Genomic DNA, 22,122 nt, shown 5'->3' on the forward strand with positions numbered 1-22,122 from the left:
TCGAACCAGCAACCTTGGTGTTATCAGCACCATGCTCTAACCAACTGAGCAACTGGCCACCCCCATGAGGCTGAACCTTAAGGGAGCTGGCAGGTGAGAGCAGGTCTTGGAGTATCCTGGCTTTTTGCAGAGCTACTCCAGGCCCAGTACTGGTGGCAGCTGTCCTGGGTTCGCAGCATGGCCTCTCCCACATGCCTCCAGGTTTAGCAAAAGCAGCAAAAAAACACAGATCGCTTTGTAGCTCCTATCAAGTAGTCCCCAGCTGGTCACAGGCAGTGCCCTGGAACCCCTCCCAAGAGGCCCCAGAGCCAACATACTTCGAGGTTTGCTTCAGACCACAGCAGAGCACTGCCCAATTAGCCCTACAAGTGGCATACACAAAAAGCAGTCTCAACAGGCACCAGAGCACACTGGGGCAAATCCCACTCACTGGGGTAAGCCCCGCACACAGCAGCCCATAAGCTGTGGACATGGCCAAACACCACAGCCAATCAGCCTGAGGGTCAATACCACCCACTGATGTGCCAATAGCAACCAAGGCTCAACTATAACAGGAGGCCACATAAAACCCACACAAGGGACACTCCCGAAACACCCAGCTTCTACTGAAGGAAGGTCTGCTTTATATATTGGCACAGATACCCCCAACAAAAACAGTAGGCAGTTTTTTTAACACACACACACACATACACACACATAGGCAGACTCTGATCACTCTGATACTTCTCGTTCCACCAGTGCCTTGACACAAACCTGGGCACCCCAAGAACTAGGCAGCTGTCACTTCTCATCCTACCCAGCAGAAGCCCTGCTCTTCTCACCTGCTGTGACCCCACCCATCCATCTTTCTAAATCCTAAGTGAAACTACACTTTTCAGTAAGCAAGAAGCTAGAAAGGGGTGGTGGTGGGTGGATATACTAGTGGTGGTGCAATGTACTCTGAGAAGGGTAATCTTTAAACTCAAAAGGCCAATTAGAAGTAAGGAAGATATCTGAAACACGATGACAAAATTTTAATTTTCTTAATATATAAAAAGCACTTACAATTAATTAAGAAAAAGACAAAAACACCTTGGCCCCCTCAAAATGGGCAAATTAAAAAGCAACTCAGTAAGAAATAAATACAAATAGGTGATCAGTTCAAAATATCACAGAACCTAAGGAATTGTTAAAGATTTGCATGATACAGCTTTGCGTTAGCAGGATTATAAAAAAAAAAAAAGCCCCCATACTCCACTGATGGGAGGGTAAAGTTGGTACAGAGTTTCAGGAAAGCAATTTGGGAAATGTAGCAAAACCTTAAATATATTGACACTCTGACATAGCAATGCCACTTCCGGAATTTACCCAAATGAAATAAATATGTGGGCAAAGATTTAAGCACCAGGATATTTCTCACAGTGACAGTATAATTTAAGCATTGACTATAAATATAAAAAGTTTGGTGTAACCTAAATATCCATCAATAGGGAGTTGGATAACTGAATTATTGTACATCCATATATTAAAATATTATGCAGATGCTTTAAAAGATGTGTAGAATAATATTTACTGACATGCTTCTAGTTTATTGCTGAGTGAAAATGTAAATCAGTGAACATTTGAAGAAGGTTTTCTGGAATGGGATTACCTCTAGAGAGAAAGGCAAGGGGTCTGGGGACTTCTGGTGGAGAGGGGCGGGGGCGGGCAAGAAAGCTCTATGTCTTGACCTGGGTGATATATATGGGTATTTCCTTCATAATTTACTCATTGAAGCAGGGTTTCTCCAATGTGGTACTATTAACATTGAGGCTGGATATTTCTTTGTTGTGGGTGTGATGGGGGTGGGGGCTGTCCTGTGCACTGTAGGATATTTAGCAGCATCCCTGGTCTCTACCCACTAGATGACAGTAACACACACACACACACACACACACACACACACACACACACACACACCCTAGTGATGACAACCCAAAATGTCTCTAGACAATGCCAAATGTCCGCTAAGGAACAAAATCACCCCCAGTTGAGAATCCCTACATTAAAGAATACATTTGTATTTCATGTAATTTGGTTGGGTGTTAAATTTCAAAACTAGGGCCAGCCAAGTGGCATGTTGGTTAGGAGTTGGCTTGGGATGCCAGCTCTGAGCAGCAGGGCCCCAGTTTGGATCCCACATGAGGGCCAGTGATGCTGTGCCCTCTACAACTAAGATGGTGAACAACATCTCGTCCTGGAGCTGGGTTTCCGTGAGTCGCCAGCGACAGCGTAGGCTGCAGTGAGGCTGGCCGGCAGCTGGCGTGAGCTTTCGTGAGCTGCCATGAGCCGCCATGAGCCGCCATGAGCGGCTGTCCAATGGCCAGCAAGCGACTGCCTCTCCCGGGAAGAGCTCAATGATAATACCAACATGGGTCAGTGAAGCGATGTCCTCCACAACTACACTGAAGAACAAAAAAGGACAGCAACTTGTCTGTTCCCCTTCCCTGGTTCCCCAACGCTGTTCCCTCCCCAATTCCCCAATTTAAAAAAAAAAAACTCTAAAAAGAAAATAAAAATTCATACCTAAAATTGTGGTTTTTTTCCAAAAAGTAGAGGGGGGAATCTTGAAAGACATATGTCAAATTGTTAACAAATTCATTCAAAGTGCCAGGATTTGGGACCACTTTATTATTTTTGTTTCATGCCTTTCTATAGTATATCCTTTTTTACATTGAATACATATTCCTCATTTGTTCACAAAAAGAAAAGGCTTTTGCCAATGCTTTAAAGTCACTTCTAATGTTTCAAAAGCCAGATTCCGAGAATTCAGTGCCCCCTGCAGCCCATCTTCCCTACACAGGTGAATTAAGTCTGTCCCTCAGTAGTGTCTCCACCTTCAGACGGTTCTACAAGATCTTCCAGGCTCCTGCCCAATGTCTAGAGTCCCCCCAGGAGATAGAAGGGAGGGGAGAAGGAGAAAGAGGAAGGGGTTGGCTGGAGAGACCTGGGGAGGGATGAGAGAGGGAAGGGACAGGAGTGACTCAGTTTTCTGGCTGGCAAGCCTGGGAGAAGCATAAAGAAATTCACCAAGTTGGGACACAGGAGATCCAAACTTCAAGGAAATAAGATGTTTGAGCTCCAAGGGAATAGGAATCTGGTTTTGTTCTTGGATGCATTCCCAGCACCTGGAACAGCACCTGGCACATAGTAGGTGCTCAATAAATATGTGTTCCGTGAACTAAATGCATGAATGGAGGAACATAAACCATCACATTACAGGGCAGAAAATGGGCTGGGCAGAGGAAAGGTACAGGTTAAGAAATGCTATAGGGAATGAAGCTGCTCATTCACAATGATGATCAGTCAAAAAAACACCTACCAAGACCCAGGTGCTCATGGTAGTTTTAGTTAACCATTAATTAATTAATTAATTAATCAATCAAGAACAGAGGAATGATAAGAACTCAGTAATCGACTCTACCCTGAAGCCCTGAGACAGGGAAACAAAAAATGTACCCTCAGAGTCTGGTCTTCCAGAGCTCATAGTCTATTTTGGGATGCAGGTCCTGAAATTACATCTGAGCCTGGAATGCCGGGGGAACAACTGCAAGGAAAGTGGGGCCAGTCAGGCCCAGGCACTTGGGGCTGCATGGGGGAGCCAGGCACACAGTGCAGGCCTGCTTCTCTGCAAGCAGGCCACAGTCCCATCTGTGCCATGAGGGGGTTGGGCTTAGGGGTTCTCAACCCTGACCGTGCATCAAACATATTTGGAGATTGTTTAGAAACACCTATATCTGGGATACCTTCCTCCAGAGATTTAGCTTCAAGAGAGGAGGGGACAGAGAGGCTGGCAGTGGATTTTTTTTAAAGGATTCTGATGTGCAGCCAGGGTTGAATACCCCAGCCTAGATGCTCCGTAAATTCTGGGTCCAATTCTAACAGCCTCCCTCCCTAAGCATCAGCTCAGCCCCAAACTGCAACATGAATACACCCTGTTGGGGGCAGGGAAGGGGTGCCACATTAATTTCACCTGTCACCACATCTCACACCTATTTGTCTGTGTATGTTTCCAAAATGGAACCACCTGCATCGGACAGGTGCTCAGTGCTGATCCTCAGGTTACTTAGACCTGCTGCATCAGAACCGCTATGGAAGGGACTTAGGGATCTGTCTTTGAAGCTCACGGTCCAGAGGAGTCTCAAGCACAGGAGAATGTGAGGATCACTGCCCCAGACTGCATGACAGCTAAATGCTGGACCAGAAAGGGCTCAAACACTACAGAGCACCTATTTGCACCCAGTCCTAGGCACCCTAGTGAATAGGACAGGCCGCTGCTCTCAAGGAGTCATGGCGTCTTAAGCATGGCAGTGAGTACTGAGCACAGGCTGACTGAGGGGAGTGGGCTAGCAGACCCAGCAAGGTGCTGCGCATCCAAAGAGAGGAGACTAATGAGAGCCAAGGGAATCCTGGGTGCCTCCCTTGAGAAGGTGGCATTGCAGTAGGGCTTTGAAAGACAGATGCTGAGTAGTAGGAAATGTTACATTCTATTGTATTTCAGTTTTGCTCAGGGCTTATCAGTGCATAAATTATAAGGCATCATAAAGGATGGGGAAAGCAGAGATTGGGGGAGGACAGCAGCTGCATGCAGGATGCCTGGGCCATGGCAACAGTCAAGAGGGGCCTCAATAGGTTATCTATTGAGTCACCTACCTGACGTAAGTGCAGTGCCCACTCCAAGCACTGGTAGTTCCCTGCCATGACCACTGACCTGGGCACCTCATTTAACTTCTCCAGGTTTCCATTTCCTTATCTTCAGAATGGAGAGTATAGTAGCTACCAGAGAGACCATTACAGAAAAAGAGAGCTGTGAACAGACCCGAAAGAGTTCCAAAGCATCAAAGAGACCTAGGCAGATGTAGGACCCTAGGCTCAGAGTCCCTAGGGAACTTCTTTTCCAGCCAGTGGAGGGCTCACAAGTTCTGTATAGGAATGGATTAGGCAGAGTCTGATGGACTGGGGAGAGCTAGGGGCCTTGTCCTGAAGTTGCATGTCATAATGGGCACCCAGGAATGTCACCAATTAATGAAAAATAGCCAAGTTTTCTAAAATGCTTCAACTCACACTTCTCAAAAGAGGAATAAAATGTCAGTTATCCCATCACAAAGAATGAAAGCTCCACATAGTTCTCACTTTGCCAAACTGTGTCTTTCATCTATGGTTATAGTACTTCGGGGTCTTTGAGGAATAGATGGAGATATGGGTCAGAGCTAAAGATTCCCCTTGACACACACACACACACACACACACACACACACACACACACTGTTTTCAAGACTCATGAAAACACCAGCCACTTGTTCCTCTGCATTTGGCCATCTTTTGTGATACACATATGTTTTAATTCCACAAAACCACAGGATATGCCTCCTGGTACGAGGAAAACTCTCCTCTCCTTATTTATCTTTCTTTGCAGAACTGGGGTCCTGACTCACAGCCATTGTTCCTTCTCTTAATTTTGACAGATCCTTCCTCTTCCCTTTCCCCTCCTGAGACACCTCCTCCGGTGGGAATGACTGCTTAAAGTGGGAGCTTAAGGGTGCCTGGCGAGAAGGGGGTTGTGAGTTCTGTGTTGCCCCAAACACAGAGAGAGACCCTCTCTTGTCTAAGTACCACATGTAGACACTTAGGCTCTTTGAATTTGAAAAAAACATCCTTGACACTTCTCAAAATTCCTTGTATCAAGGCCATATCCGGCCTCTTCTTTCCCTTGGCCAGTGTTCAATAAAGATGGGCGAATGAATGAATGAAATAAAGACTTAACTTCCAAAACACACCGTCTACGCGCCCAGCTTCCAGGTGATACAGATTCTTTCTATTCTGCACCCATCTTCCAACCCACCCTTAATCCCCACTGCCCAGTAAGACTCGCACTTTTTTCCCTCTGGATGTGTGGTAACTGTTGATATATTATGGCACATTCCGTTTTCCAAAATTTCAGAGCACTATGGCATTTAGTATGCTCTGTTTCACCCTCCTCGCTCCTTCTGAAGAAGACAGGGCTGAGATTTCTGTCCACGCTGACAGAGGAAGAAAATTGTGGTTTGGACTAGGGTTAGCGCTGGAGCCGGGACCACAGACCAGGCGGTGCGCGCGGAGACTTGGCTGGCGCGGGCGAGCGGGCGCGGTGGCCACGGGGTTCTCACCTCGGAAAGTCAGGCTGGCGACAGGGTCGCTGCGCTGGTCCTTCTTCACACTGGGGAGATTGCTGGCACTCACCAGCAGGCAGGACAGCATGGCTCGGGCGCCACTGCACGCAGAGGCGCGCAGGCAGGACCGGAGCGAGAGCGAGAGCGAGGGCGCGAGCACCGAGCCCGAACACCCACCGAGCTCCGCGGCAGCCGCGCCAAAGGGGAGCTGTCGTCTTCCCTGCGCCTCCGCGGAAAAGTCCCAACGCCTGGGTGGGGCCTCAGGGAGGATACCGGACACTCGCTGGGTGGACCCTCTCCACGGTAGGAGAGGCGGGGCAGGGGTCAGACGCGCGCCTCTGGGGGCGCTGGTCTCCCCTCCGTGGGTCCCGCCCGCTCCCGGAATGACAGCGCCGCTGACGCGTGACGCAAAGTTCTGCCAGGCACCGGAGACACTGCGCCCGCCGGCGCTGCTCGCGGGAGCCCCCCAGACTCCCCGCCGGGCCAGTGCTCCGGTGCCCCGTACACCTCTGCAATTTCCTCGCTGCCGCGTCCTCTGGACTCCTCCCAGCAGCTCCCAGCCCGGCCAGCACGCCGAAGACGCTTGGCTAATGCGGGCGAAGGAGAAATGAGCGAAGGCGGGAGGAGGGGGAGGCCGAACTTCAGAGACAAAAATGTGTCCGCGGGAAGCCACGTTGGGGCGAGCGCTGAAGGAGTGTGCGGAGCCCCTGGCTTCCACGCCGCCCGCCTGGCCCCGCCAACCCCATTCCGGCGCTCGGAGCCCAGGCCACCGGTCCCGCGTGCTGGAAGTCCCGCGCCCAGATTCCGAGGCTCGGGCCCTCGCGAACCCTCCTCTGCACCTTCTCCAGAGCAGTCTGGAATCGCTCGTCTCCTGAGGCAGAGGCCTGTGTCCAAATCATATTGCGTTCCTGGAGCAGAAAGGCCCACCCGCTGCCCATTTGGTCCCTGACCACATCCCCCACAGCAATCTCTAGGCTCCTTCTCCCACACCGTGGGAGCCTTGAGCGGTGACAGCCCTTAGCACACTTTCTAGTGTAATGTCTGGTTCCTTTCCAGCTAGTGAACTTCCTGACCACGGGGCCCTGGCTTCTCACCTCTGTACCCCTACACTCCAGCACCTAGTACTGGACAGGTCCCTCTTGCCACCTCCCAAGTCCTCGCTGACCTTCTTACTCAGGCTAAATTCAGTGGCTAATCATCGTCCTGATATGCAAAATCGCAATGACCTTTCCCGTCTCTTATTTTGAGGATACAGCATTTGCCTGTGGCGAAAATGTAACCTGGTGAGATCCACCTCCGCCTACTCCACCCCTGCACCCTAACCACTAAAGGTGCTGGAGAATAACACAGCTAACCTGTCCCACGTTGCTTTATATTTATGACCCCTGACTCAGGCGGTCCCTCACTGCTGCCCAGCAATCATACTACATTTCCAGGCTCTTCAGTGTCCCTCTCTCCTAGATGACTATTTCATACTTTTCTCTCCCCAAACTTATAACACCCCATCGCCATCCTCAGTCTGTCTGCTTCCTAGCCATCCTCACTGTTTGCTTCCGATATTCAGAGTAGAGAACTTCCTCAGACTCCCAGCCTTCTGGCCTCCATTAGCCTCTGTGCCCAGGTCTTTTGCCTTCCCTCCTATTATTATGAATGAATCATCCATACTCCTAGCGAAGATCGGCTGGCACTGGGGCTCTAGATCCTGGCCCCTCTCACCCACTCAATGACAAGTCCAAGGCTGTCCTCACCCCAACCTTAAAGGTTGTGCCTCATCTACATGGCTTGGGTCCTCTTTCTCCTGCCTCTCCCACTCTCCCTGGGTGACCCCATCCACCCTCATAATGAGATGGACACCTCTGGTCCATTATCCACACTGGAGCCAGACCATCTTAAAACAAATATGATCAGGTCAACCCCCTGCTGAAGACCCCTTAAAGACCTCCCATGCTCTTGGGATAAGGCCCAGATTCCCTACCTGAACCCACAGGGATAGGCCACCCGGCCCCTCACTCTCTGAGTTCCAGCTCCAGTGGCTTCTCAGTTTCTTGAACATGCTGAGCTCCCTCCCTCCCAAGCCCCCCAACTCTGCTGCCCCCTCTGTCTGCACCTGTCTCTCTCTCTCTCTCTCTCTCTCTCTCTCTCTCTCTCTCTCTCTCTCTCTCTCTCTCTCTCTCTCTCTCTCTCTCTCTCTCTCTCTCTTAAAATTTCATTAAAGTATAGTTGGCAGGTGGCCTGTTAGCTCAGTTGGTTAGAGTGTGGTGATAACACCAAGGTTGCAGGCATGGACCACTGTGAGCTACACCCTCTTTAAAATAAATAAATAGAGCCGGCTGAGTGGCTTAGCTGGTTAAAAGCATGGAGCTCTGAGCAACAGGGTCGCGGATACGATTCTCACATGGGCCAGTGAGCTGCGACCGAGCTGAGCTACCGCTGAGCTGCCAACAGGTGGCAGGATGGCCCAGTGGTTAGAGCATGCACTCTTAGCAACAAGGTTTCTGGTTTGACTCCCACATGGGATGATGGGCTATGCCCACCTGCAACTAAGATTGAATACGGCACCTTGAGCTGAGTGGCCGCAAGCTGCTGAAGGGTGGCCAGATGGCGACTGGATTTGGAGCTGAGCTAGCTGCGCCCTCCACAACTAAGATTGAAGGACAACAACTTGGTTGTTTCCCTTCCCCAATTCCCCAACACTGTTCCCCTTTCCCAATTCCCCAATTAAAAAAAAAAAACTTTAAAAAGAAAGAAAGAAAGAATAGTTGGCATACGATATTATAGTAGTTTCAAGTACACAACATAGTGATTCAACATTTATAGACCTTACAATGTGATCACCATAAGTCTAGTAACCACCTGTTACCATGCAACTTCCCCTCACTCTTTACAGGGCCACCCCCATTCATTCTTCAGGCCTCAGCTTAAACACCATTTCCCTGTAACCCATTTCTGACCTCCTGGTCTAGGTTGGGTCCCCCTGGCAAACAACCACGCAGCAGCTCTTGTCCTTCTTCGCACCATCGCAACTGTAAGGAGTAACTATTAGTGTAATTACTTGTTTGATGTCTAGCTAGACTGCAGAGTTGGTCAATGAAGGGACAGACCAAGGCTGGCTCAGTCAGCCAGGTATTTCAGTGCAGAGTAAGAGCCCCCCTGGGGTTGCTGCAATGGGCACTGTAATTGGCTCCTCTGTGTCCCTTCAACCCCAAGGTGAGGCTAAGCCAGTGATTCTCAAAGAGGATAGTACTGCCCCCTAGGGGGAGTTCTGGATATGATTATTTGGGATTTGGGGTTGGTTTTTTTCACTGTCACAATGATTCCTGGCTTTGCTCCTTTCCCCTAACCACGTCTCACCTTACACCTTACTCCTGCTCTGTCAGCACAGGAAATCTGTAGGGAGCATATCTAACATTTCCAGAGGAATATTCCAAGGTGCTTTTACAAACACTTGGCTTGTGTCGGAGGAATAGACTCCACATACCTGTCCTGGAAACCAGAAATGCAGCCACTTGTGGCCTGGTTCCTGGACACTTCCTGAGGCCTCTTTCCCATCCCAACCTCCAATGTCCCGCCCTGGCTGCTGTTCACTGCCCAGGACCCCCCCCACCCCTGATCAGATAGCTGACTGTTCCCTTGGGGACATCATACTAGGGCCTAGTTCTCAAGGGACCTCCTCCCAGGGGGGACTTGTATCAGGAATGCAGCTCTCATGAAGACCTCCACTTGTCGCTGTCCTATACGTTCTCCTCTTCTACCATAAAATTTTTCCTAGAGTTTTACCTGGGCACATGACCACCCAAATAGAAAGACTATATTTCCCAGCCTCCCTTGCAGCTAGATGTGGCCATGAAACCAAGTGATGACCAACAGAATGTGAGCAAAAGGGATGTATGCAACTGCCTGCTTGTGTCCTTAAAGGGGCATGCCTGCCCTTGCTACAATATAGATTGTGATGGCGAGCCGTCACCAACCATGTTGTCAAAGGAACCGCTAGGGACAGCAGGGCAACAAGATAGAAGGACCTGGGGCCCTGGACAGCTTTGTGAGTCATAATTTTACCAGACAGGACTACCAACACATCAACTATTATGTGAGTGAGAGACTATCGTGTTCACACCACTGTTAGTTACGCCTGCCTAACAAACAGCCAAGTCTGTATCCCACCTAAAGCCACAGGTAAGGGCAGCTCCCTGGCACCCTGAACTACTGCAGCCCTGCTGTGAAGGTAACAGAGGTGGCTTAGGAGTCACTGTTGTATAGCAAGGGGTGGAGGGACCTGTTTTGAAGCTTAGTTTGCATAGCAAGCCCAGTCTTTACTTAAGATGTCATGTTAACTTCAATGACATTTCAGGGCGGATAGAGGTAAGAGGGGAGGGAACTGAAGCTCTCCATCACCCCATCACACCTTCGACGTGGTCATCAATAGGTGCTGACTGATAATCCCAAGTGAGAGATGACTGGCTGCCTGTTCATCAGAGAGCCCAGGACTGAGGTCTCCATGATTAAATGAAACACTGTGACTCAGATGCTGTCACTGGTGTCCCCTGAAGACTCATCCAGCTTATACACTTGTCTTTGACCAATGATATTGTACCTTAATTAAAAATTAGGAGATTTCCCATAAAAATCTGGATTCTAGCTTCTCTTGAAAGTTCAGAGAAGCTGGCACATGGGCCGAAATTGTCTGCCTAACACTGCTCATCTGGCAGCTGTGGACAGGTGTTCCCTCTCAGATCACCCCACTTGCCCAGCTACCCAATATGCATGTGCTTTTCCCACTGGCTTCATCTTAGTTACGCCAACTGCCAGGCTCCCATAGGCATGTGAGTTTGTGACCCCTGTTCTCTTCTGTCCCCTATTTGGGGGGTCCTCCCTGACAGTTGAGGATGAAGTGCTTCTAACAGGGCCCCTTCTTGTGGTTGGAGGTGGGCCAGATGGCCTGATCTGGCTCAGGTCTCCATTTTTCCCTAAGGCCTGACATGAGGTTTCCAGGAACCAGACAAACCTTGCCCTTCTGCTCAATGCCATCCCATGGAGGTGAACACTCTGTATGTGAGTTTACAGGATTCCTTCAGGTCACATTTGCCAAAGCCCAAAACCATCAAGGAGTATGGACGGTCCAAGGCATTCTTCTGCCCTCTCTCCTCACATTCATTGAAGAACATGTGTTGTGCGTATATCCCAATACAAGCAGCCAGGACGGAAGGGCACCCACATGCATAGAATGCACTGGAAGTAGTAATTCTGGCGACAGCCATGATTATGTGAATGTCCAGGAAGAACCATCACAGTGAGAACAATCAGGTGGTCCTAAGCTTCCATCCCAGTCCACCCTTTGCTAGCTGTGTGACCTGAAGCATGCAACTTAACTTTTCAGAGTCTGTTTCCCCTCCTGGGAAATCAAAAGAACGATACTTTCATAGGAGTTGGAAGAATTAAGCCAAAAAGTAGCACCTCCAGCACAGTGCTTAGCATACAGTAGGTGTACAATAGATGTTAGAGTTCTTCCTGCTAACATTTCATTCTAGTGCACCAATCTGGAAAGAGACTAATAGCATGCAGGTAACAGAGAAAGAGAGTGAGTTTGGCCTGGGGAGAGGGACCAAGGAGGCTTGTGGGCTCGGGGAGTCTCGGGAGGGATATTTGATCCAAAAAAGATCTAGCACCATGGTGAGGGCCACAGCCAGCCATCAGGCAGGTGGACAAATGCCTTCGGTTCAGACAGGGCTCCTCCCGGAGGGGCAGCCAAAGGAGATAGGACCAGGGTCCCTGGGGGGCACATTCACTACTCAGCCCTTTGTGCCCTCTGCCCTTTCTGATAGGATAGTAGATGGACAAACAGAGCTGATGTTAGGACCGACCAAGCAAAAAAAGATAGTGAAGGTCTTCTTGGATGTGTTCAGTGACTCCTTCATACGTACGTACAATACATGTTAACTATAATAATAATTATATTAAATATATGTATAATAATAGTAATAATAGTTAACATGTATTGAGTGCCAGTCACTATTCAAAGTGTTTTATATGGATTAACACATAAACTCTTCAGAACCATCCCTCCAAAGCAGGTACTATTATTATCAACACTTCACAAGTAAGGACACTGAGGCACAGAGTGGTTAAGTAACTTACCCAATGACACACAGGTAGAATGTGGAGCTGGGGTTTCAAATCCAAGATCCCAGACAGTCTGGGTCCAGCGCCAATACTGTCAGCTATGATTCTTCTCTCCCCCTTGTGTTTGATGTTCTCATCCCACTGGAATGTGACCAAGGCGGCCAACTCTCTGCCCTGAGCCCCTCCACCCAACTTCATACTGGACTGGCTAAGCTTGGGGCCCAAGGTTACACTGTCCTCTTCCTGGAGGCCTCAGGATACTGCCATACCCACTGCAGGCTGCCCCCTCAGTGCTCCATAACCCATGATCCTGTCCTCAGCTTGTCAGACCCTGAGCAGCCACCGAAGACCCGCCAGAGGCCCGTAGACAGCCTGGCACGGTAATACCGCCTACAGGGAGCGTCCTGGGCTAACTGGTGACTGACTAGTCCCATGACATCCATAGAGGGTGATGCAATAGAGCAGAGACCCCTCTGAGAAAAGAAAGCATCCTCCAGACCGAGAGAGTTAAGAAGGAGGCTGTCTGCCTGGAGAAGGAAGGGAGTGAGTGGCAGTAGGAACAGTGTGTGCGACATTGCAGGGTGTGAGGGGGCAACGTGCAGACTGAGACTGAGCTCTGGGTGTGAGCCAGACCTGGGTTCAAATCCTGCCTCCTGTTCCCCACCTTTTACTACTTGTTTCTTATAGGTCAGAGCTAAGGCTGGAGGGGGATGGTACAGTGTGTAAAGACAGGGTTCTGGAGCTAGATTGTGTGGGCTTGCATCCCAACTCCACCTCTTACCAGTGTATCACTTAACCTCTTTGCGCCCGAGTTTTCTCATCTATAAAATGGGGCTAATGATAGTTGCTACCACAAATGGTTGCTAGAAGGATTAAGCATCTACATATAAGATAAATTAACTGGAACATGATACAGTTCATAGTAAACGGGTTCTATTTAGAACAGCGCCTAGCACCTAGTAAGCACAGGATCAGTTAAATATCTCTTTCATAGGATTGTTGTGGGGTTTTAAAGAAACAGTATCTGAAAATGGTACATTGTTTGTGCTTCATGAATGCCCATTCTCTCTCCTTGCAAAGAATACAAATTTTCAAAATCAGAATCCTCCATTTTTTGGTCATTTGTCTTATGCTGCACTCCCTGCAACATTGCACTGCCCTCCCCTTTGACTCAGCCCCATGCTGGTTACCCCAGGCCCAGCCCTCCACTGTGCTGGCTCAGGCCCCAGGGTGCCCGGGTGTGGGCAGCACATGGTATGCTTTCCAAAGCACTTTCTTATTCATGAGCCATGGATGCTGAGAACAACAGAGGGACTGATTATGGGGGGGGGGGGAGTAGGGGGGGTGCTTTGGCTGCTGAGTAACCTTGGCCAGGCCTCTCACTTTCCTGGGCCTATTTGCTCATTTGTATAGGGGGACAATATCCCTGCCCTTTGACCCCAGAAAGCTGTAGTGAGTAGGAAATGGATTTATTCACACCCAGAGGAACCAAGAGGTGTCACTGTAGTGTATTATAATCAGGTAGCCAAAGGAGGGGCTTTACGGGCCCCAAACCTGGGCGCCAGACCCAGGCCAGCTGATGACGAAGGCTTCCACTGGGTAGAAAATTACTGAGACCAGAGCCTTCTGTGTAATCATTCACCAACCTGGCCCTGGCTGGAAGAAGGAGGGTGAGCAGGCCTGAATGCCTCAGGGAGGCCAAATTTGGACATGGGCTAAGAGCTTGGCCAGTGTAGGGAGTGGAACGTGGCCAGGGCTCGGGGAGGGAGGGACGACATTCCCCATGATTGCCTGGCAGTGACTGTGATGACTATGAGTGGGGGTTCTAGCCAGCCCCTTCTGAAGGCTGGGGGCAGTCACGGTCAGCACAGAGAGCTTCCTTTCTCCCCTGGGAAGGGGAGCCTGCCCAGAGAAGCCAGGAAGCAGGCAAAGAGCCGGGTTGCAGACATCAGGCAGATGGAGGGGGGGCGGCGGCTAGTCAGGGACAGGGATGTGGATGGAGGATGGGGGAGACTGTGCCACAGACAGTTCTTGGACCCGAAATAATGACAACAGAAGAACCACACCAGCAATACTTCCCGTGGGTAAAGTACTTCTGGGGTTAGAAAGTGCTTCCCCATTCATTATTCATTCTTTCCTTTCTCCTGCTAGGGTTCTGAGCCTGGCCTGGGTAGGAAACCATGGAAACCATGAAGTATGAGGCATGTGTGTGTGTGTGTGTGTGTGTGTGTGTGTGTGTATTAGGGTGGGGGTGGGGTGGGAGTTGGGGGATGTGGTCAGGAGAAGTGGAGGAAAATCTGGTTTAGACTGAGTAAACACCAGGGGGAGAAAAGACCCGTAAGGGCAGAGGCAGGGGCTCTAAGGTAGCCCCTCTCAGCGTTCATTTGTACACTGGACAGCTCCAGAGGGTGCTGTTCACAAAGCCTGCTCAGCTCGCAGGCTGCGGGGTGGTGATGGGGGAGGGGTGCTGGAGCAAGAGGAAGCTGCTTAATGCAGAGGGCACCTGTCCTCCCTCCACAGCAGGAGAGTAGCCTCTGCCCTCAGCCACAAGGATATTTTCAGTGCAAATGGCATTCCGTGGAGTTGTGCAACATGGAGCCCAGGGCCCTCGGCCAAGCTGCTAGCCTGGGCCGCGCAGGTGAACTGCTGGCCTGGCCTGGCCTGCCCAGAGTTGAAGAAACAGGAAGTGTGGAGGCCCCCCATTCATGCCCTTGTACTCCCCCTGGAAACACCTTGACAGAGCTCATTTCCGGAGGCAACTGTGGGAAACTGGTGGAGAACAGGTCAAAGTGGAATGTTAGGGAAAAAATACAGCTGGAGTGTCACCTCCAATTCTCCCTTTGTCCCTCCTCTTGGTCTAGTCTGTTTTCCTGGCCACAGGCCCATTCAGCAATTCCTCCTCAAGAAGCCCCAAATTTCACATCCAGGAGTGTGTGTGTGTGTGTGTGTGCGTGCGTGTGCGTGTGTGTGTGTGTGTGCTTGTCATAACACATCTGTGTGTGCTGTTGTGCACACACGCCTCCATTCTCTGAGTGTGTACTCCTTGGAGCATCACAGGTGTCACATGCACTCCCAGGTGTCCATGTGTCTGGGAGCACATGTGCACACAGGCATCTGGGAGCAGGCAGACGCAAGAGCTCATGACATTGAAAGGGAAGTTCTGCTGGATGGCCAGCGATCAGCTGATACTATGATTTCAGTATCACATGGAATGACAGTAATGGAGGCTGAGAGGAATGCACAGGGTGGGTAAGGGAGGTGGCTCTCACACTCTTGCTCCTGGTCCTTCTAGCCCAGTATGGTTCCATACTCAAAGACCCAGCTGTGTAGCCCCAGCTCTGGCTTAGCCTGAGGGGATTGAGGGGAAGCAGACAGGACCCAGCCCCTACCTCCTGAAGGAAAAGTCCAGTCATCACCATATGAAGATCATCCTATGGGAGATCTCAATCTGATAGGGAAGCAGGCTCCCCTGCTCCAGGAAACCCCAATCAGATGATGGAGATACCACCCCCAGAAATCATCCCCACATGCTCCAGTCTCAGGGTAGGAGAGAAAGTCCTTAGAGGTTGGTGCTGGTGACGGCTCTTTCCAGCTGCTTAATTCCCCCCATGCTAAGTCCAAAGCTAGGTAGGATTTCTGGACGATGGGTGGTGCCTCTGCCTGCAGTGGCCTCCTGCCTGCCAGCCTGTGACAGAGACTCAAGGCTCAGCAGAGCGGCCAGGCCCAGGCCCAGCAGGAGGAGAGCTGGATTATAAATAGAGCTGAGATCCAGCCTTCCGGGGAGAGGTGGGGAGCCTGGCAGCACAAAGCTTTGCGGCCCACGGGCGTGAAAAGACCTCTGTTCAGAGACCCAGCACAGTGAGAAGAGAGATGCTTGCCCCGCCTTCTAGGATCACTTTCGCCCCCACCCGGGCTCAGCTGCCAGGCCCCAAAAAAGCGCCGCTCAGCCACTTCTCCCTTTTTGCCTCAGTTTCCCTCTGAGTCGCCCCTCCCACAGGATGTGTGTCTTTGAAACCCTCAAAGTCAGCCTGGTCGGGGCATGGAGTTTTGTGTCTCGCATTTCGGGACTGTCCCGGGTGGGGAGCCGCTGGGTTCCCTACCCGACCCCACCCTCCTACCTGCAAACACCGCGGAGCAGTAGGCATCGCTTATGTCCGTGTCCGCGGTGTGGACGTTCTCGGCATAGAGGATGAAGACCCTCAGCATGACTGGCACGAGTCAGGGCCCCAGGGCGCGAGACGGCTAGGGAAGGTCGAGGATCGCCGAGGCGCAGCTCGCGGGTCTCCTCCCTGGAGAGGGCTGGCGGCGGGAGGCCGGTTGGGATCGCTGGCTGCTGCTCTTAAAGAGGAACAGGACAGCCCCGGGCGGCTCCAGGGGGCTACCCCCGTTCCCCGCCCCCGCGGCGCTTACCGCGCTGGTGGTCAGCGCACACTCGGAGAACAGGGGCTTCTGGTCATCTTCTACCCCCGCCGCCCTACACGGGCTTGGCTGAGTTGTAATTCAATGCTCCGGCCGCAGGCTCTCCCAATGACACGGCATTTTGCACCTGACGGTGGAACAGAGAGGACTGGGCGGCGGCCGTGATGGCCGGGAGCTGGACCGGGCCTCCGGGCGCCCGCACAGTCCAGATTTCGCTCCGGGACAGGACAGAAGCTCAGCCCCTCCCCTGACCTTCCACCTCTGGCCGCCTGCGGAGCCAAGCCTTTCACCTCCTCCCGCCGCGGGGATTCGACCACTCACCCGCAGAGACAGCTGGTCCGCCCTGGGTAGGACGCGAGGTCCCCGGACAAGCTGGAGAGCAGGCGCTGAGCAGGCGCTTTCATGAAGAGAAGCCCCAGGCTGAGGAATTTCATTGATAAGAAGTGCCGGCTGCCTTAAAAACTTTGCCCCCTCTTTTCTGGTATTATAAAAGCACCGCATGCTACTTTTAACACAAAAAGCATAAAAGAAAGAAATCTTTGAATCTAGAAAAAAAGAGTATTAACATTTGGATATTTACCAATCTAGGCTTTTTCCTGTAAATATATGCATATACGCATGTGAAGTACAGTATTAATTATATATCTGAGATCAGTGTACATGAGCTTTTAGTCCTGCTTTCTCACACATTTTATTCCATCATTAATAATTCCTCATAAACAATTTTTTTCAATAGCTACATAATTTTTCACGACGTTAATGTACTAGATTCACAAAGCTTTCTCCTTTTGTTACACGTTTAGGCTCTTCCCAGATCCTCACTCTATATGAGTGAGAAATAGTTTTTTATATAAAAACCGGGATATAAACCCATCTCGAGTTCCCCGCTGCTAGTTCCTCAGATTAGATTCCTAGCCTTGCAGTTATAAGGTCGAAGGACATGCCTTTTTTTAGGTCCTAGCACCTATTGCTAAGCTGCCTTCCGGGAGCTGTGTAGCTCTCCGCTCCCAGCAGCTGGGTGACTCACCTTCTAAAGAGGGCACTCACCTACTAGGATGGGTGCGCAGCTGTCAGCCAAACCTCCCCAAGCAGCGCATGGGGGCCGCACACACACCCAGTGCAGGAGGGATCAGCTGCTGGCAGAAGGCTGGTTTGGCCCCAGGAGGAGGTACTAGGAGGGAGCAAGACCCCCCCGCACCCACCTCCGCCCCCGCCCCAACAAGGTCTCTCATTTTGAAATCAGGATAGCAAACATTTCCTGTGGTCACTTAGGGTCCTCCTGCTGCAATCTGTCCCTCCTCTTTTCTTTGCCTCTAGCACACTTTATGATGGGGAGAAGGGGAGAAGGGGAGGAAGAGGGAGTTAAATTCAATCATTAATTTGACAGGTATATATCAAGTCCTACAATATGCCAAGCACCATCCTGGGGGATGGGGACATAATGGTGAACAGAAGTGACATGGTCCCCGTTATGGGCTGAATTGTGTCCCCCTAAAATCCAGATGGTGAAGCCCTAATCCCCAGTTAGGAATGTGACTGTATTTGGAGAGAAGGCCTTTCAAGAGGTGATTCAGTTAAAACAAGACTGGTAGAGTGGGTTCTATTAATTCAACCTGACAGGCGTTCTTCTAAGAGGAAATTTTCATCAACCATGTAAATTCAGCACCTAGGAGTAAATAGCTGTTATATTTAAAATCAAGCTTTCCTCAGCTTGTGGACAGCAAGTGATTGCTTATAGAAATAAGTAATGTGCTGTGTACACACATAAAATAAAAATTTTGATGCTTAAAAATAAGAGAACAAAATTTATACACACAAATAGGTGCCAGGGATGTGGTCACCCAGAAGGAAGACCACGAGAGGGTATAGTGAGAGCCGCCATCTATCTACAAGCCAAGGATACAGGCCTCAGAAGAAACCAAGCCTGCTGCCGGCAACTTGATCTTGGATTTATAGCCTCCAGAACTGCGAGAAAATTAATTTCTATTGTTTAAGTCACCCAGTGTGTGGTATTTCATGGCAGTTTGAGAAAACGAATATAGTCCCTAATTTCAAGACATTTCCTCTTCAGTGGAGGAAATTGGCATGTATGAAATAATCAAGCCAATCACAGACCATTACAAATCTGTATGTGCAATAAAGGACAGAAAAATCGGGGTGTGTGAGAGCAGATAGCGGGGACCCAGGGACAGTGACAGCTGTTTGAGATGCGATCTGAAGGCCAATTAGGTGCTCACTGGACAAGGCTGAGGTTGGGGTGGAGGAAAACCATGTTCTAGAGACAAGGAAAGGAATGATCTGGGTCAAGGCCAAGGAAGACGGAGGGAAAAAGAACATTGTGACCAGAGTGCATGCAGATTGGGAGAGTGGAGGACTGGAAGAGGTAAGGCTGGAGAGAACCATACAGGGCCTGTGGGAAGCTGCCTGAGGCCTAAGTCTAGAGCAGGGCGCGGCAAACCTTTGAGACGGTAGAGCCAATCCTGTCCCTCATGACACTTTTAAAATTATTCAAGAGCCATAAAACAAATGAAATCACCATTACGTGAACAATATCCTTTAAAAAGTTTATAAATGGGGCCGGCCAAGTGGCTCTTTGGTTGAGTTAGCTTGGGAGCGCGAGCTCTGAGCACCCTCTACAGCTAAGGTGGTGAACAACAGCTTGACCTGGAGCTGAGCTGCCATGAGTCGCTGGCATAGAGATGGCATAGGCTGCAGTGGGGCTGCAGTGGGCTGCTGTAAGCTACTGTGAGTGGCCGGCAGCTGGTGTGAGCTGCTGTGAGCCGCTGTAATGGCCATCCAATGGCCGATGACCGACTGCCTCACCAGGGACGAGCGCAATGATAATACCAACATGGGCCAGTGAAGCAACATCCTCCACAACTAGACTGAAGAACCAAAGGATAGCAACTTGTCTGTTCCCCTTCCCTGATTCCTCAACAGTGTTCCCTCCCCCAATTCCCCAATAAAAATCTTTAAAAAAATTATAAATGAAACTATAACTTTATTTTCATTTTCAATTTTAATTCAGAGCCACATGTACGTACCCAAAGAGCTGCATATGGCTCACGAGCCACAGTTTGCCAACCCCTGCTGTAGACTAGGAACGACAAGATCTGGTTTATTTTTCAAAAGCTCCCTCTGTTTTTTGGAGAATGAGTGCAAGGGGCAGGAGTGGAGGTGAAGAGTCCAGTTACAATAGAGGGTCAAGGGAGACATAATAGTGGCTGGGACAGGGAAGTAGGAGGGGCCATTCTGCAGAGCAGGTGGAGTAGATCAAGTTTCTTTATGCTGCACTTGGTCATTATGTGTTGCTGGAGAAAAAACCTTCAGCTTTGGTGTAGTGATTGACTAATTGATTCATTCACTCATTTAACCGAGATCTATAGGATGCCTCGTATGTGGCAGGAGTTTGTCACATTCAGGTTTTAGAGAAGGGTACCAAGTAGGGAGTGAAGTTTAATCTCATTGGGAAGAAGAGCAAGGCCCTGTTGATCTAGGGAAAGCCCACATTATGATCTATTTTTAAAGAAGTACAGTTTGGCTCTATTCACATGCATAAAGTAACATGAACCTGCTTTAAGGCAGAGCTAAAATGGGATCTAAGAAGCACCCAGCAGCTTGCAAATATGGTGTGTCTAAAGTGGTTTGAAAGGAACCAGTTTTCTTTATAGGTTAAAACATCCCTCTTGCAACTTCTCTACATCATTTACTCACACAGCAGGTTCTTTTCAAGCTTATCCATGCACAGAGCCTAAATCTGTACAGAAATGAGCCTTAGTAAGAGTGCACCCTGACTTTCCCAACATATAGGACATGTTTGGGATGTCTTCTACATTAAAAAGAACAATGTTCTCTGAGACAACCCCCTGGCAACAGGGAAAGGCACCTGATTCGTGCTGAACCAATCTGATGATCTCACCTAAGAATTTGGAATTGGGACTGAGAGATGCTAGCCACTGATTTGGCGCCCGAGCAGGGACCTGAATACTGGGGATCAGGTAAAGGTCACCACAAAAAAAGATCGTATGTACGGGTAAGTGGTGTGCGGTGAGAAAAGACCGGGAGAGATTGTTACAAAGATGGGTGCAGGGCCGACCGAGTGGCGCGATGGTTAAGAACTCGCTTGGGATGCCAGAGGGCCCCGGTTGGGATCCCACATATGAGGGCCAATGACACTGCCCTCTACAGCTAAGATGCTGAACAACAGCTCAATCTGGAGCTGGGATGCCATGAGTCGCCGGCGACGGCGTGGGCTGCAGTCTCTGTGGCAGTGGATTGCCATGGGCTACCATGTGTAGCCAGCAGCCAGCGTGAGCGGCCAGCAGCCGCAGTGAGCGGCTGTCCAGAAGCCGGCGACTGATCTGCCTCGCCAGGGAAGAGCGCAATGATGGTGCCAACTTGGGCCAGTGAAGCAACATCCTCCACAACTAGATTGAAGAACAAAACGACAGCAACTTGTCTGTTCCCCTTTCCCCAATTCCCCAGCACTGTTCCCATCCCCCCAATTCCCCAAAAAATCTTAAAAAAAAAAAGATGGGTGCAGATAATAGTAAACAGGTGTGCACCCATCTCCTACTAAACCTCCTCAAGGCCAGGGGAGCGAAGGTAGAAAAACCACAATTAAAAAAGTTTCTAGATTTTATAGAAAAGATTTGTCCCTGGTTTCCAGAAGAGGGGACTGTAAGTTTAAAAACTTGAAAAAAAGTGCGGGTCCGATTACAAGGTCACTTTAAAGCTCATGGACCTGAAAAAATTCCAGTAGATACTTTTACTTTATGGACTCTAATTAGAGATAGTTTAGATCCACGCCATGAGGGCATGCGGGGTCAGGAGAATAGTACAGGAGAGAAGGTAAATTTGGAAAAAGAGTCGGGATCGCAACCCGACCCTGTAGCTCCGACTGCCCCTCGTCCCTCATTCCACCTCTATGAGAAAGTTGCTCTAGACGAAGAGCTGGATCCTCAGGATAAAAAAGATTTAGATAAAAAAGTAACTAGATATCATAACCCTAATTTTGATAATCCTCAGTTGTTTCTAGCTCAGAAAAATGTAAAACAAAATTCACCAAAAATTGAAAGTAACCTAAAACAGCCTGACATCACCAAATAATGGGGACTCTGACTTCACTTTAAATTCAGTAACAAAAAATTTCAATTAGATGGGTCATCTTAAATCTTTTAATAAATGTTCCAAACTCCTAGCAAATATTGATTAAAAAAAATTTTTTTTAAACCACCCAATATCTTAATCTTAGGTGTTTTTATATATAAGGTTAAATATAAAAATCAGGTCAAGTGTGCTGGCTTTTAAATATTTTTGATTATAGGGTTAAGCTTAATTAATATTAGGTAATGTTAAGTATACAATGGTCAATTTTAAGGTTCATAAACTTTGTTTGACTGTATTTTTGAATGTAAAT

The 22,122-nt window shown here is 49.5% G+C and overlaps 1 protein-coding gene across 21 annotated transcripts in view; it reads right to left on the reverse strand.

Moving 5' to 3' along the window:
• Positions 1-17,006, reverse strand: part of DYSF (dysferlin) — a 208,338-nt gene extending 191,332 nt beyond the window's left edge. For 10 of the 21 annotated variants that reach the window (XM_019647673.1, XM_019647669.1, XM_019647671.1 and 7 more), the window contains exon 1: positions 16,403-17,006. In XM_019647673.1, coding sequence (XP_019503218.1) covers positions 16,403-16,490 — 88 coding nt within the window. In that variant the 5' untranslated portion in view covers positions 16,491-17,006. Of the gene's footprint in view, positions 1-6,164; positions 6,447-16,402 lie in introns of those variants that run through there. The other 11 variants (XM_019647663.1, XM_019647656.1, XM_019647657.1 and 8 more) reach the window with 3 other exon arrangements.
• Between the last annotated feature and the right edge of the window lie 5,116 nt (positions 17,007-22,122).

The sequence above is a fragment of the Hipposideros armiger genome, unplaced genomic scaffold (genome assembly GCF_001890085.2).
Source record: "Hipposideros armiger isolate ML-2016 unplaced genomic scaffold, ASM189008v1 scaffold_114, whole genome shotgun sequence".
Lineage (NCBI taxonomy): Eukaryota > Metazoa > Chordata > Mammalia > Chiroptera > Hipposideridae > Hipposideros > Hipposideros armiger.